At 56.8% G+C, this 16,072-nt stretch overlaps 1 protein-coding gene across 1 annotated transcript in view; it reads left to right on the forward strand.

Moving 5' to 3' along the window:
- Positions 1–11,892, forward strand: part of LOC119096614 (amyloid beta A4 precursor protein-binding family B member 1-interacting protein-like) — a 30,098-nt gene extending 18,206 nt beyond the window's left edge. Inside the window, 10 exon segments of the mRNA XM_037219512.1 lie at positions 126–331; positions 798–969; positions 1,402–1,488; positions 1,490–1,601; positions 1,977–2,022; positions 2,084–2,321; positions 2,501–2,647; positions 2,724–3,273; positions 10,966–11,292; positions 11,813–11,892. Coding sequence (XP_037075407.1) covers positions 126–331; positions 798–969; positions 1,402–1,488; positions 1,490–1,601; positions 1,977–2,022; positions 2,084–2,321; positions 2,501–2,647; positions 2,724–3,273; positions 10,966–11,292; positions 11,813–11,892 — 1,965 coding nt within the window.
- Positions 11,893–16,072: the final 4,180 nt, after the last annotated feature.

Here is a 16,072-nt window from a genome sequence, read left to right on the forward strand (position 1 = left end):
GCCCTCCGCCGGGCCGTTCGCCGGAATCGACGTCTGCCGTCGGCGCCGACGTGCCGACGTGGGCTGTGAAGCTTGGGCGGTGCTGACGCGCTTGGCACCACTAACCGCGCGCGCTTGTCCGGCAGGAGTTCTTCTCGGCGTCCGGCTCGGTCGTGCCCGAGGTGGAGAGCGAGCTCTGGCTCAAGGCCGAGGGCAAAAAGGCCTGGAAGCGGCACCACTTCGTCCTGCGCGGCTCCGGCATCTACTACTCTCCCAAGGGCAAAGTCAAGAGCTCCAAGGACCTCGTCTGCCTGGCCAAGTTCGACATCAACCAGGTGAGTTGTGGGCCTGCGTGCCGGCACGGCAGCTGTTGATGTGACGGCCCGGCCGTCGGGCAGGCTGAGTGCTCTGTTACTCTGCGCCCGGCACTGGTGTGTGGTCAGCAGCGGGCTCCGTGTCGCGCCGCACATGCAGCCAGTCTGCGGCTGAGCGCCGTGACGTCCTCGCTGTGACGTCATGGTACTCAACAATACCGCGCGGTCGGGCTCGGCGGCCGGCGCGGCGCGCGATGATCTCATGACGCGCCTCGTGCGGACGCGTCACGGCCGCGGTCAGAGGCCCGGCCTCCTCCGGCCTCGCCGTCAGCCTCGTGCCGGGCGCCGCTGGCGGCGAGCCGCGAGAGCGGAGAGTACGGCGGCCGTGCGGCGCCGGACGGCTGTGCGAGCCTCGGCGTCCGCCGCCGCCGCCGCCGCCGCCGCCGCAGGATCGTCGGCACCGTCGGCCAGCGTGGACTCACGCCGCTCCCGTCCCGCGCCCAGGTGGTACTACGGCATCGGCTGGAAGAAGAAGAAGTACAAGGCGCCCTCCGACTACTGCTTCGCCGTGAAGCACCCGCAGATCCAGGTGAAGGCGCCCAAGCACATCCGCTACCTGTGCGCCGACGACGCGCGCACCCTGCACCAATGGATGATGGGCATCCGGGTGGCCAAGGTACGAGCAGCGAGCAGGCCTGCGTCTCGGGCGGGCTGTCCCCGCAAGCCCGCGGAGACCGGTGCCGATCGTGATGTATATCGGTTAGTCATCGTTAGGAGGCGTTGTGTTTTGTGGTTTTTGTTGGCGGTATGTAAATGTCAGTCGTATATTAGGGTGCAGGAAGGTCACTGTGGTGACAAACACGTATTTAGCGTTCGTTTAAAGGTATTTTCGCCGCCGAAATGGCCTTCGTAATCGTAAGCGCACGTGCCTACGCGACAATTGTGAACAAGGCCCTTGAAATCACTGTGCAATGAGACGACTCAGCGGCAGCACCGCTCGCGGCTGCGTGATCCTCACAGAACCCTCCCCTTACCCCACGACCTGTCAGGGAGGCCGCTTACGAGCCTGACCCGACCCGACATGACCTGACCTCGGCCCCGTTCGCAGCACGGCCGCCAGCTGCAGGAAAACTACCGGCAGCTGATGGACGACCTGGCGCAGGATGACATCGACCGGCTGGCGCACGCGCGCAGCTTTCAGCGTGGCGTCGGTGGCGCCCTCGGCCGGCACGCCGAGTCGCGAAGAGGGCGCCACCATCGAGGCCAGCCTGGCCGCGCTCGCCGAGCAGGCCGAGCGGCTCAGCGAAGGTGAGGGGCCGCGCCGGCTCGCTCTGGACGGGAAGGGGTCTGGCACCCGACCGGAGAAGAGGGCTGCCTTAGGAGGCTAGTCTTGTATGTTTGGTTAGCACGCTTTCGCCAGTCTGTACAGATGGAAGTAGCTGCGAATTGTGTCCTCTATGCGCTCTTCCTGTCTCTGCAATGCTTCTGAGCAACACTATTTTGTCAGACTTTTGCTTCACTCTTTGTTCTATTTCGTTCAATGCAAATTGCTTAGCCATTCCGCGAGCTTAAGTCTTGAATGATCTAGCATCACGGTCTACGGCTGAGGCCAACTGGATTTTGAGTTGGCGCGGTGGACGCGCCAGGTTGCGCCTGCTCTGACAGCCGTCTCTCGGCCGGCAGGCTCGAGCCTGGGCTCGGCGCGCTTCTCCGATGCGACGTCAGGATAGCGTGCTGTCGCGCTGCAGCGGCAGCAGCTCCAGCAAGTCGTCCGAGAACGCCTTCGACAGCGACCACCCCGCAGGGCACATCAAGCGCAAGCCGTCGATGGCGCCCAAGCTGCCGCTGACGTCCACCACGCGGCTGCTGGTGAAGGCGGACGAGACGGCCGACACCGTCGACTCGAAGCCGACGACGCCGACGCGGCAGCCTGGCCGGCGCGCCACCGGCGACGGCGAGTCGCTGAACGGCACACTGACGCGCCGCCGGGAGCGGCAGGCGACTGACACCCTGCGCAGCACGGGCAGCGCGCGCAGCATGGAGTCGCGCTCCGACAGTCTGCGCAGCACGGGCAGCGGGCGCAAGCGTTCGACTCGCGCTCGGACAGCGTGCGCAGCTCGGACAGCAGCCGCAGCACGGACACGGTGCGCGCGCGGCTGGTCGAGCCGCCGCCGCCGCCGCCTCCGCCGCCAGCGGCCGCCGAGTCGGCCGGCGACAGCGACTCAGAGAGCCTGCCGCCGCCGCCGGACATGAGCGGCAGCATGCTGAGTCTGGCCTCGCTGCCGCCGCCGCCTGAGGAGCTGATGACCGGGTCGGTGAGCTCGCTGCCGCCGCCGCCGAGCCCCCGCGAGCTGGAGGCGCCGCGCGTGACGGCTCTGCCGCCGCGGCCGCCGGCGCGCCGCGAGTCGCCGCCGCCGGCCGAGCTCGCGGCGACCGCTGCCGCCGCCGATGCCCAACATCGAGCCCATCTACAGCAGCGGCGGCCAGAAGCGCGTCAAGAAAATCTCCTTTGCTGACGCCGCGGTGGTGGTGGAGGCGCCGCCGCAGCCGGTGTACGCGCGCGGCCGTCCGCCGCCGCCGCCGCCCAAGCGCAGCGAGACGACCCGCCTCTCGGCCGGCCCGCCGGCGGCGCCGCCCAACCGGCTGGACTCGCCGCAGTGCAACGTCACGCCGCCGCGCGACTTCCTGCGCGACCTGCAGCGCGTCATGCACAAAAAGTGGACGGTGGCCGAGAAGTGCAAGGTGGACCTGAAGTCCCCGCACGAAGTGCTCGGCTTCCCGCGACCCGTTCGCCAGCATGGACGCCAACAAGGAACAGCACGTGGGCCAGTGGCTGGCGCCAGCATTACGGCGGCCCAGACGAGCAGGCGCCGCCGGCCGCCCAGCCGCTCTATGGACTCTCCGCGCTCGGTGCTGAAGAAGCGGCCGCCACCGCCGCCGCCGCCACGGCGCAACGACGCCACGCAATTGAGTGGCGGCGGTAGGCTGCTTCCGCCGCCGCCGCTGCTGCGATCGTTTTGTTACTTGTGATACATTTCCGGCGAGTGAGATGAGCGCCCGCGCCGCCCGGCCGTGTCAGTCGTAGTGCCCGCCAGAGTCGGCCATGTTCTTGTTATTTGTGATTCATTTTGCATTTATCACGCGCGAGTTGAGATGGTGCTATGTTTTCGGAGCTTTACGTGCCTGCCGCCGCGTTGTGGAGAGGCGCAGTGTCGCGGCCGCGCGCACAGCACTGCGGCGCCTCTGCGCGGCTTAGGATATACGTAGTCGTAGATCGGCCCGCATTTGTACCATAGTTTACGGTGGCGCCGCCCCGGCGGGGGGCGGGCGTACTAGGCGACGGCTGCCCGCTGGGTCCGTGGACGCGACTGGAAGGCCTTACAGGATGTGCACCTTATTTGTAATTTTGTATGGATTGTGTGGGCCGGAGGGCAAGGCTGCCAGTGTGGTAACGTCGCGGCCCATTGTTTTATTTATTGAGGACGATCGCCGCCAGGTCTTGGTCGGGCTAGCAGCTGTTATCTTCCATCACTAATCTGTCGACGAATAAACTGTTACCAGCACGCCTTATTTGCAGAGGCACGGTGTGCGATTGAGAACGCGCCGGATGAGCAAGGACCGCTCCCTCTCATCCCTCGTTACAGCGGTGACACTTAATTCCACCCTAACGAAATGCGTAACCATTTCATTCTCAGCATGGCATGGTCAGAGCAACAGGTACAGGGGTTACAGTAAATGCAGAATGACACATACACGCGCGCGCGCACGCATGCGCGTGATCCCATTATTGTCGTTTGTGGGCACATGTGCGCTGGAGCTTGTTTGTGGGCACAAGACCGAAAACGGTCCAAGCTGAGAACAGCTGAGCTCTGAAACTTCATAGTACAGATGATTAAGGCTTCATTCAGGCTCAGCCATGGAATATCCCGGCATGATAACAACATGCAGTTACACAGCAGAGATTCCGAGATGGTGTAAATATTTTGCTTATGGGTACATGACTGATACCCATATTTGGGCAGGCCTCGCCACACCGTAACCTTTACAGTGTGTGTGTATACAGTGGTTGAGGCCGGGGTTTTGTTATGTATGCAAAGGACATTTGATACGGGACATGTAGGTTGTGTAACGAAGACCCCAAACTGCGATGAACGGCGATCTGCATTTGGCGAGGGCTGTCAGCCGGGTGCCCCTCTCACGCGCACGGCGCAGCCGGCCGGCGCGGCGGCCGAGTAGCCCGACACCCCACGTCCGGCCACATGTCCTCCGGTGGCAGGGATCGGCCGTCGACGCCGACGAAGCCGGCCCAGCCAGCACCGGCACGAGAACACACGTTACCGTGCGCGGACGTTTAAGCACCGCAGGTTGTCTTTGAGTCAGAATGGCAATTTCTTGATTAAGAAGTCTCACGTTTATTTCCAACTCAGCCGACTTACACAACCTCAGTTTTTTGTTTTGTTTCAAGATTAGGTGTTCGATTAAATGATCCTAATGGATAGTAAGTGGGTCTCATTCATTGAATAAAGTAGGCTATTCACTTGCCCCTCTCACGCACACCTTTGAGACGCTCCATAACCTAATGCACTCTTTGAAAAACCGCAGCTGATGATTCAAGCAAAGGGCACACAACCGAGACATGAAAATTATCACCGGACCTATCAATGCATCGCATGATCTATTATTTGACCTATCATTGGGTCGCGTGTTGCGTCGCAGGCTCAAATCGTTCGGTTGTAAATCTGCATGGCAAGTTGTGCATTATGGATGTCTACAACACAGCTCCCTCCCTTCTTGGCAGAGGAAAGCAACGCGCGTGAGCCTCTGCACAACATAATACGTAGCGTATTTAAAACGCATATTTCATCTGTATCTTAGCATTTCGTGCATGTAGAGAATCGTGACCGCAATCAAATGGGTCCCATTTCTCTGAGGTCTCATTCATCACTGTTACAGTTTCTGGACGAATGCACTGGTTTCCCATGAATTATCACGTTCTCGTCGACCCCACAGCACGAATCGCCGTGAAAATATCATAAGTCCCACGGAGTTCTGCCAGGGGGACGGTCAGCTGTGACCGCCATTAACTGACACTTGTTCCACCTCAAGCCGATAGCACATCTGACAATCAGTGCACGGTTGCAATAGCACATCTGACAATCAGTGCACGGTTGCAATAGCGCTAGGCTTCTTTTTATTTGAAAGATTCGCTTGAGCACCTTCAACGCTGCAAGCTCGCTTTCCATTCAAAAGGCTAGAAACGTGTTTTGAGAGCATCCCTGCAATGAAGGGCATACTGCACTCGAATGTACGCACTCGACCGCTTGGATTGTAAGACCCAGCCGGCACATAGACGGTGCCAACGTTGACGCCCAGAGCAGATTGAGAACCCCTGAGAGGGTCAGGTTGAAATGGGACTGAAAACACGGGGCAGACAGCTCAAAACGTAGCTGGTCAGCCACGCAAAGGTTAGCCCAGCGTCGGAGACCAAGGATCTGTGAACGAGTGCACCTGGCTGGCTGTGGTGTGCGCAAACGAACAGCTTTGTAAACGCTGAATGGACGCGGATTTTCATGCATGAAGTAGCTACAGACTGAATAGCTGCCAGTGCTGGGAAAATAACTGACGAATGGAAATGCTGGGAAAAAAACTGAACACATGGCAGTGGCATACATTGCCATTGTGAAGGCTGGCGACATGTTATCGGTCTTACGTGCGAGTGTGAGGCATTTAACTGACTCCCAACAGTGCACACCATACATAATATGTCAACATAATAACATAATATGCGCTCGAAGCTGGTCGCCACAGTCGAGTCTGACGCTGAATCCACCAAGACCCACCATATACACCCGGCCAGAAAGCGGCGCCAAGGGAAAATTTTGATTATGGGGTATGAGTCCCGCGGAAAGCAAGCTTGGTTCGCCCTGTCTGACGTGACGAAGTTTCGTCGTTTTCCCTGCTCCCAACATCGTGGAGGAAGAACCAAAAACGTCAAATGACCGCCGAATTAAGGCTGTAGTGTTGAGATGCTCCCCGATGTGAGCCCGCCCAGCCTTTTGATATATTTGCACCATGTACATGCCTAACATTTTTGCAGCCTAACCTTTTGGAATACCTTGAATCGCAAAAGTGATAGCGTTTCCATAGTATAAATCAGCGTGGGGTTATTGGACTATTGGTAGTTTTATGATAGACTGGATGAGCTTTCTAAAAGAGCATTTATTTGTGTTTCATTGCTCACATCACTTCCAGGACGCATTACTCTCTTAACCCTCCCTAAACCTTACGTTAGGGCCCTTTGCGCTAAACAGGTACTGCTGAGTAAAACCGGCTTCCATGTTGGCATGCGTCTTAAAACACCACTAGTGCCGCCCAGTCGACTCCGTGTCGGCAAGGACCTCAAGACCCATTCCCCAGCCAGGGAATGGGCCGGGGCAGCGGGTTACATTGGCAGGGGACCCAGCCTCTGTCAGAAGCACGCAGTGCCCGACAGGGGCCCTTCGTTGGCTAGGGGCCCCGATTCGGCCAGAGGCCGTGTCCCGACGAAGACTGAAGAGAGCCAAGAGAGCCTACCGAGACCGGCGTTCAGGGGCCTAATTGGAGGGCCAAAGGGCATGAAGGGCTCGCCAGGGTCTTCTTCAGGGTCCCAGTCTGTGGGGACCGGCCCTCGCTGACAGTAAGAGCGCCCTTTGCGCCGATTGTGGACTCCTGAATCGATAAAGGGTAGATATGTTGGTCAAGCACCACCAGCACCGCTCAGTTGGTTCCGTGTTGGTGTAGGTCTGAGGGCCCACTTCCCAGCCTGCGATTAAAGCCAGCGATTTACACTGGTCGGGGCCCCTGTATCCGTCAGGAACCACAGTGACTAACAGAGGCCCCTATGTTGACAAAGGGCCCAAATCGACGGAGGGCGGTGCCCGATGAGGCCCGAAAGAGGGGCCCGGAGGCCGCTGAAACTGACGACCAAGAGCCAGATTGGAGGGCATAAGGGCCGAAGGCCGGGGGACAGATCTCATAAGGGACCCCACACGCAATGGCGATGACATAATATCAAAGAGCCTCTTGCACCGATTGAAGACCCCCTGAGACAATGCGGGCGCTTATGATAGAGACTACACACATCGAACAGTTGACTAATTGTTGGTCTGAACTCTGGTGGTCCATTTTCTAAGTAAAAGTGAAGCCGGGCCCACGATTTGCATTGGTCTGGGTCCATGAAACAATGTTCGGGGCCCCTGTGTCTGTCAGGGGCCACAGGACCTTAGACGGGGCCGTGGGTCGGCAAGTAACCCCCAAGTCCGTCACAGACTTCATTTTTAGGAAGCCAGGCGGGTAGTGGAAGGGACCCACGGGACCAAAGATCAGTGTCTCACCTTGTTGGCTGAAAGGACCGGGGGCTCAAAGAACTGGCCGTAAGCCACAAAAAGGACGGCCCCGCCCGTAAAGCCGCGACCTCAGATGCCAGCCAGAGAGCCTCTTGTATCAATTAGGAGTCGTAGGACAGTGTGGGCCTGTATTTCGGCCAGAAACCGCCAATACTGAACAGTCGGCCCCATGTCGAGCCGAGCTCAGGGCCCATTTCCCAAGCAGGGAAATGGGCCCTTAGAGCCCGGACCCATAATTTCCATTGGTCGGGGCCCCTGCAACAATACGAGACTTCTGTGAAGGTCCAGGTCAGTGCCTTACCGGATGTCTGAGTCAAACAAGGGGCCTCGAGTCTGCCAACAGAACGTTTGTTTTAAACAGGACGGGGATGGTTCCGGATACCAGAAGGCCTCTCGCGCTGGTTGAAGTTCCGAGCCGAAAAAAGCAGTGTAGTGGCATTTCTGTGTTTTGGAGTTGCAAAGAGGCGGCATTCACATAAGCAAGACAAGACTCTTGGTATTTTGGTCGTGTCGGTTTTTACGCTGAAACGGCCGACATTCAGCATATCAGCAGGTACCGGTTTAAACAAGATGTGAACAGTCATCAGAAGGTACTATGAAAATGATCGGCGTTCAAGGCGGTGCTCATTCATGGACACCACGTGACCAGGTGCATGGAGTATTTTAGGTATTCTCTTAACATGCAGTGTAACATAATGATCGCGTGATATCGTGGTTTGACCGGCACCCGTCCCGGCATCTTCAAGGAAGTCATTTTCAACATCAAAACTAATGGCGGAGAATAATCTTGTTGGAATGATTAAGGGTAGTAAACGCACCTGGTTATTCAGTACAAGTCAGGCGACTGATCTGCAAGCTTTTCCCTCCACATGTGTACAGTTAAAAAGAGCGGTGACTCGTTTCACGTGTCCCCTGAAACTGAAAGCCGTTATTTCCTCCAGCGCATATGAAGGCGCTTAAAAACTTTCGGCTCATTGATCTTCTGTGGCTGCGAACCACGTCAGCCGTGTGTCCAACCGGCGGGCAGGTGACTGAGTCGGCGAGTCTTGGCGGCGCACACCGGCAGCCACAGGAGGTCCGAATCGATGGTGTTTCCAGTGTTGGCACCCCGGTCTGCCAGCAGGCTGACCCACTCGCGCCTCACCTGGGGGGCCGGACGGTTGCCTCGCTTCGGTCGCCTCGGTCGCCTCGGTCGCCGTGGTTGTCTCCAACCACCCGCCGACTGTGCACGAGACGTTTCAACACATTCCCTCCCGGCGGTCCAATCAAGGTAACAGGCCGTGGACGCAGAGTTTGAACGCTGTCAGAAATCCGGACTGGACGGTGGAAGAGGAGCAGCAGTTGGGCTTACGTTTTATCTTTGGCTGCAACAAATGGGCAGACGAGGGAACCTATGGGCATTCAGGTAAAATGAAAATAAAATGTGTGTTGGCAAGACGTGGAGAAATGCAAGTGATTGGGTTGTCGTGAATGTGTGAATGCTAAACAAAGCCTACTCATGGATGCGATTGATGACATAAAGCATGGTTGACGCGCTGAGTTGGGTGGATATCTGGATTTGCATTGTCAAAAAGTGCGCGCATGTCGCAAAAAACGTTTAGAATTGCCGCCGAAATGCAAGAACAAAACATCAGATCTTACTGACTGTCTTTTTTTTTCGTTATTTGCCGTTTTTCACATGACGTTTGCTATTGTGCAAGTCGAATATCGAATTTCCGAGCTAAATTTTTTTCATATCGCATTATCTGTGCAATTAATTTGGATTATTAGACAGTCCATCTGTCCTCATTTTGAGCCAGATGCCCCAGGGGATGCGGTGACCCGAATGACTGCAAACCATCGGCATACTGTTCACCCCGTGTAAAGATCCACGACATAACCGATGCCACTCATCGGACACCTGCGTCGCACACAGCGTTTACGAGGAGGAGACAGGGCTTGGGGCATAGGAGAGAAGCAGTGTTCGCACTTGCCGCAGAAAAGAGAGGCGCAAAAACCAAGCAAATGAACAGCGCATCGCGACAGCTCGTCCAATTGATGCACTGGGGGTTTACAATCGCAGAAGAACGAACGCTAAACAGCTTAGAAAATACTGATCGGGATATTTCTAAGCTGTTAAGAACAGGTAGCTATTGCGCCGTCAGTGGTGGCGCCGCCATCGTCACCGGCGTCGCCTTTCGCCGCAAGGGAGCAAGCGGAAAGTTCTCTATGGTGAAACAATCAAATGGCAGTCGTACGGGTGTCCGTCCACGCGCTTGTGTTCTGTGTTCGCACTGTTTGGACCCGCCGCTCAGCGACGTGCTGCTGCGTCTTGCCGCGGTGAACTTGTCACACTTCGCACTCTGCTTGTGACCTTGTCATGATGTAGATTCACCTGACTCGACGCTGGTGTTCGGATGCAGGGCGCGTAAGAGGGAGTATGTTAAGCTATCTAGCAGCGAGGACACTTTTCGTGCAGGTGGGGGAACGGCTTGCGCAAGCCAAGCCATCGAAGACGTGTCGCTACTGGTCGAGCGGTGATTCACCTGCGGCACAATTTGAAACGGTAGCATCTTCAAATACGCTGTAATGGACGCTCGACACCGTCTACCCCTGTATATATGCCCTGTACATATACAGGGTATACCCCTGTATCCCTGTATACAGGGATATACCCTGTTGTCCCTGTACACAGGGTATACCCTATATCGATACCCTGTATCATATCCTCCTGGTGGTACTGGGTGGCCGGCCATCCATCTTTTGGCATGACCAATGGGTTGGGGATGCCAACTTTCAGGCGACAATAGTGTATCCCTCCATTTAGCAAATAGGTGTGAACCCCCGGCTTAGACCGGAACCATCGAAAAAATTAGCCGGTTGTATAACGGGCGTCAAGGACGGTCGAGAATCTGTCGTCAAACATATTGCAACATGGTGGGGAACAAGTGAGATGGGTCTGGTCAAGACATCATACAAAGCGTAAGGAATCCTGTGCGTACTTACGAACAAAAAATTAACAAAATTTTCCTTCATTATCGGTGGATTGACCGTATGGACCGTGGGAACGACATCATCGGCCGTTTTTGAGAACTCTGCTAGCTTATCCCGCCTTCGATTCGCATTAGTCCAGGGCTGGCTGGTGCTGGAAGTAACCACGACACCACGTGGAATCGAGAAAAAATCCTTATTCCGAACCCTCATTCTCTTTTCAGGAACTAGCACAGCCCTGCGGAAGAAACCCAACATCCGAAGCAGCGCGATGTTCGCCGCCCTAAGCGCGTGCGCGCCGCTCTGGCTGTGGCTAGCGGCTTTGGTACCACTGCGCTCGGCCGACTCCTGCATGGAGGCGGCCTGGGGCCGCGGCCACCTGGGGTCCAGCGCGATGGCAGCCTTCAGCCTGCGCGAGGCTGTCGGCGGCAGCTGCGTCTGCTGCGGCCTCTGTCACCAGAACGCGAGCTGCGCCAGTCTCGGCTTCCACCCCTGGTCCGGAGAGTGTCGGCTGTACAGCGGGGTCGCCAGCTACGGCACGCTGACGCCGGACGACGGCTGGGAGTACTTCGTCATGCCAGGTCGCTCTCTGCACGAGCAGTTCTGCCGCAGCGACTCGGACTGCCAGAAGACCGGCGACGCCTGTCGGTGGTCGCGTCTGCACGGACCTGCAGGTAGTCACCTGCCGCGTCATCTACAACACCTTCGGCGCTGGTGACAGGTACGGCGGCTACGTCGGTAGAATGTACGGCTGGGTCAGGGCCAGGAACTGCCGCTCGCCTGCCGGATGTGGCCCGGTTACGAGGGGTGCTACACGACTGCTGCGAAATGTCCCTTTACTCCCGCTCAGCAACACGCCGCCATTTTGGACACAAACGCACAGCGAAGCTGAGCTCTTACATACACGGATACGCGATCCTGGGGCTGGCTGAAGACATCGCAGTCGGGAACAAACGCCACCTACAGGATCTTCATCGAAGCGAACTTGCCTTGGAATCTGGCTTTTGAGGCGCACCGCGAAGACAGGCTGCTGGGTTCAGAACCACGTGTGATGAAGCTCTCAACCATCGGCGATTTCACGAGCGATGCGTGCTGGAACGTTTCCATGCTGTACATGCCACCGTCCGGCCCCAATCTGCTCACAACCAACGCCTATGGACCCAGACTCTCCCCTTGGCGCTTTGGCTCGCGAGGACAACAAACTTCTGCACATGGTCTCGATCGAAGTCTACATCCGCGAGTAGGGACGCCACGCGCGGCGACGGCGCGGCGTTGGACACCACTCCCGCGTCGCGCGGACCATCGACGGCCGCAGCTTCCTGATTTGGGGTGCTTGCAGGGTCGCCACGTTCTCTCAGCGGTCTCACCGCGTCCGTTTGCCCCTACGCGATGCCCGGATTTGGCTCGCACTGGGACGGAAAATTTGGTTTTCCAGTCACCACGCACCGATCAATTTCTTGTCGTTTCCCAAGAGGAACTCAATAAATTTGGAACTGCAAACCGTGACAGCCTTTTTGTACCTGGCGTGATGTTTACACCCTGTTTTCTGCACGGCGCAGGCGATGAGGTAGAATGTAGCTGGAGACGTGATAAAGCAGCAACAAAACACAGATTTCCGACCTCGTGGCATCTTTAGCGGGGTGAGGGGGAGAGAATTTCCAGTAGACGTCAGTACCAGACGACCACAGCCAAGCGAAATATTCCGTTTCCTTGTCGGTGACGGTTGATCCTCGGATGCTGCACGCCTGCAAAGACAACTGCCCCAACTTTTTTCCACGTGTTAACGCCGATGATAGCAGATGCAGGGGGGTAGTTAAGCAGCTTCACATGTCGCGCTGATAGTTAATCCTGGCTGCAGCGTTTGTAAACGACCGGTCAGAGCAGCCAATGCTGTATGCCTTCTTCCACAGACCGGGATCCTACACTAGTGAACGGGGCTGACCTAGACCCTTCGTGCGCAACTTGTCCCTGTTCCCAAAACCAAAAATGCGTGCCGGCACTCATGGCCTGAGCGCAGGGACCACCCACTCAGCCATGGTGGCGCCACGTGCGCCGCGCCTCTGATGGCGGACGAGGCCCCTGCGACGTCCCGAAGCGTCATTGGCCTCCCGTGACGACGGCCGGCGGCGGAACAGAGGCCATCCGGACGCAGTCCTCCCTCACGAGTACGACCGGGGGGGGGGGGGGGGGGGGCGATGAGCGAGCGGCTGCGGCGTGCTAGTGGAATCGTTGGCGGCCCAGCAGCTCCTGCGGGCAGTGGAGCGCGCTTCCCTAACTTCTCATGTCTTTGCAATGATGAGAGACAGCGCCGGACGGACATCATTTCTCGATTCCCAGATGTTTTACCGTGGCTTTGGAGGTGTTGTTTGGAAGAGGGAGAGCGCAAGGGAAAGCGAGGGAAGAGGGAAAGGGAGAAGAGGAGGGAAAGGGAAAGGGAGAGGGAGAGGGAAACGGGAAGGGAAGAGAGGGAGAGGGAAAGGGAGAGGGAGAGGGAGACGGGTAGGAAAGAAAGATGGCGAGACGAGCGCTTCACCCGAAGGACGATAGTGACAAGAACAGGCGTTCCGCGATCCTATCTCCCCACGGCGTTCCGCCCGCACCACTCACTCGCCCGGCCATGCGACGGGGGCCAGCGCTGATCCGTCCCGGTGCTGGAAGTCGGTGTATTGGCTGCGGATCATTAGCCAGCTCTCCACGCACCTGCATGTGGTCTGTTAGCGAAGTGGCGACACGGCCAGCGGGGAGCGGAGGACCAGACCGTGGGTCCCTCTCCCGCGCGCCAGAGCAGGCAGCAGCCTCTGCCCCGGAGCTCCCCCAACGCTCGGGCAGGCGGCAGCCTCTGCCCTGGAGCTCCCCAACGCTCTGGGCAGGCGGCAGCTCTGCCCTGGAGCTCTGACCCGATCGGGCAGGCGGCCAGCCCTTGCTTTGGCTCCCCCCAACGCTCGGCAGGCGGCAGCCTCTGCCTTGGAGCTCCGCCACTGATCGGGCAGGCCGGCAGCCTCTGCCCTGGAGCTCTGCCACTGATCGGGCAGGCTGCAGCCTCTGCCTTGGAGCACGCCACCGATCGGGCAGGGGGGCAGCCTATGCCTTGGAGCTCCGCCACTGATCGGGCAGGCGGCAGCCTCTGCCTTGGAGCTCCACCACTGATCGGGTAGGCGGCAGCCTCTGCCTTGGAGCTCCGCCACTGATCGGGCAGGCGGCAGCCTCTTGCCCATGAGGCTCCGTCGGCTGCTCGGGCAGGCGGCAGCCTCTGACCCTGGGGCTCCGTCGCTGCTCGGGTAGCTGCTAAGCCCGCGCGCCAGAGCAGCACCATCTCCTCACAGATGACACACCTGTCACGTTCATTTACAACAATGTCGTTCCGCTGATCAAGGAGAAAATGAGGCCGAATGCCCCAGTGGGTCTCAGGTGCTGGAGGGTACTTCGAAAAGATTTGGACTCGCCAAGGGGGAGTGGTAATGCTCGTGACGTGTTGTCTATGTTGTTACTCATGTTGTTGCTAAGCTGCCCATGAATGATATAGGTCAACCACGTAATCAGAAGTTCTTCTGTTTAACCTTCCCGAGCCTGTGCGCGCTTTTCGGTCAATGTTGTCTAGTTAAATGCTTCGTTCATGCTCTGAGCTGTTATGATTTGAGCTGATTGTATGAAACTACTATATTTAATCACGCGGGGTAGGGCTGACCTCGTGTCGGTAAGCGCGCTACTTTATGCGACGGACATACGTATCTATGGGTTGGTAGACACCCGGCTACACTGGCAGATCCAGCCCTCCGGTTTGGCCCAGTCCATTCGGCCAAATTTTATGACCTGCCCCCAATTTCCGATTTGTGTTTGGATTTAGGCCACAGCGCCTCCCTGCCAAACAATGCTGCTGTGGTGTGCTGTTTTTGTTTTTTCATTGGTTTTGGTGTTTGGTACTCTGGTGTGACGCGCAAACTGTGAGTGGATATTTCTTCCAAATCTTTGCGGTCGTGCTACTTTTTAATGCTTTATTCACTGCTTTTGACTATTTTTTTACAACTTACCGTTATTCTTAATTCATCTTGACCACAGGTCTTACCGTAACTGATGGTTAAAGGTGGCATTTTGATGTCAGGCACGATGTCATCTCGCGAATATAACAATGGGTCTTTGTAGTAAAAATGTCGGCCACTGAAAGTTGCGTATTTGCGTGCTTACCTTAGATGGTAAGTCACATACTGACCCATGTTGCCACGCTCCTGGTGAGTTGTTTTATTACTGTATAATGTGGACCATCAACTCACCTATGCCTTTCCCGCCACTTTAACCAACGTTGTCGCGCATGGACAAAAGATTAGAGTCAAGGTATTCGCAAAAATATGTAGTTTAATCAAGAAACAGGGTGGTAGTAACAGCTTTGATTTTTTGCGGTGGAGGCCAAAAAGCAAAACTGTTTTCAATTACATGCAGACAAATGCACGGTTAACATCAGCAGTGAGATGAGTTTGTTGTAATTATGGTAGAGAAAATGTGTGTGGCAAGTGACGGGACCGCGATATGCATGCTTTTCAATAAATTGTTGGTCATTGGTATTTTTGCACGTCTACGATCTCCGTTGAATATATTTTCCTCACATGATGAAAATGTTTTTTATTTCATCTGAGTCAGTTTGTCATTAGCATTGCAAAATTATAACAGACCATCCTGCAAGATAGGCCTGACCTAAACGCCAGAAACATTGCACGTTATCAAACGGTATGTTTGGTGCATGCAGCGATGTAGTTCTCCGATAAGGTCTGAATGTTTAATCAAGGTTGACGAATCCCCTCAAAACGACCAAACAACGCAGCTAGGCATTATACCACAGCCGCGCCACGAGTTTCAGACGAGCCTCAAACATTGTCCCGCCATATCGTACCGAGAAGTGCAAACTGCAAGCAGATGTCAAAAGCAGTGTAACGGTTCCAGTGAATCAGTGTAATTCATTTATCCGAGTCACCGCGTTAAATCGTACGTGATCGGTTTTCTGGAATACAGCCAATACTTTTGACAAATATTAACGTGACAGCTTACAGCGTTGCCCTTGTACAATGTACTCCGGCTACAATCGTAGATGTTCACAAAGGACTATACTTGCCGCGCAGGCACACAGATCGGTTGCTGCTGAGGTCAACCTTGCAGCACACGTTCGTTGGTCTCACTGAGGTTGCGGGAGCAGTCCCTCCATGTTCTCGGAGCTAAGGGGGACGCATCCCCCACGTCCCGCACGGTGTTGCTGCCCCTGTCTGAGCCGTGCGGAGGGATCGAGGGAGGCGCCGCCTGTCCCTGGCCCTGGTCTGAGCCTTGCGGAGGGATCGAGGGAGGCACCGCTGTCCCTGCCCCTGTCTGAGCCGCGCGGGGGATCGAGGGAGGCACCGTTGTCCCTGGGAGCTGTGCGGAGGGATCGAGGGGGGGCACCGC

Source organism: Pollicipes pollicipes, unplaced genomic scaffold (assembly GCF_011947565.3).
Source record: "Pollicipes pollicipes isolate AB1234 unplaced genomic scaffold, Ppol_2.1 Scaffold_4295;HRSCAF=5057_pilon_pilon_pilon, whole genome shotgun sequence".
Classification (NCBI taxonomy): Eukaryota; Metazoa; Arthropoda; class Thecostraca; order Pollicipedomorpha; family Pollicipedidae; genus Pollicipes; species Pollicipes pollicipes.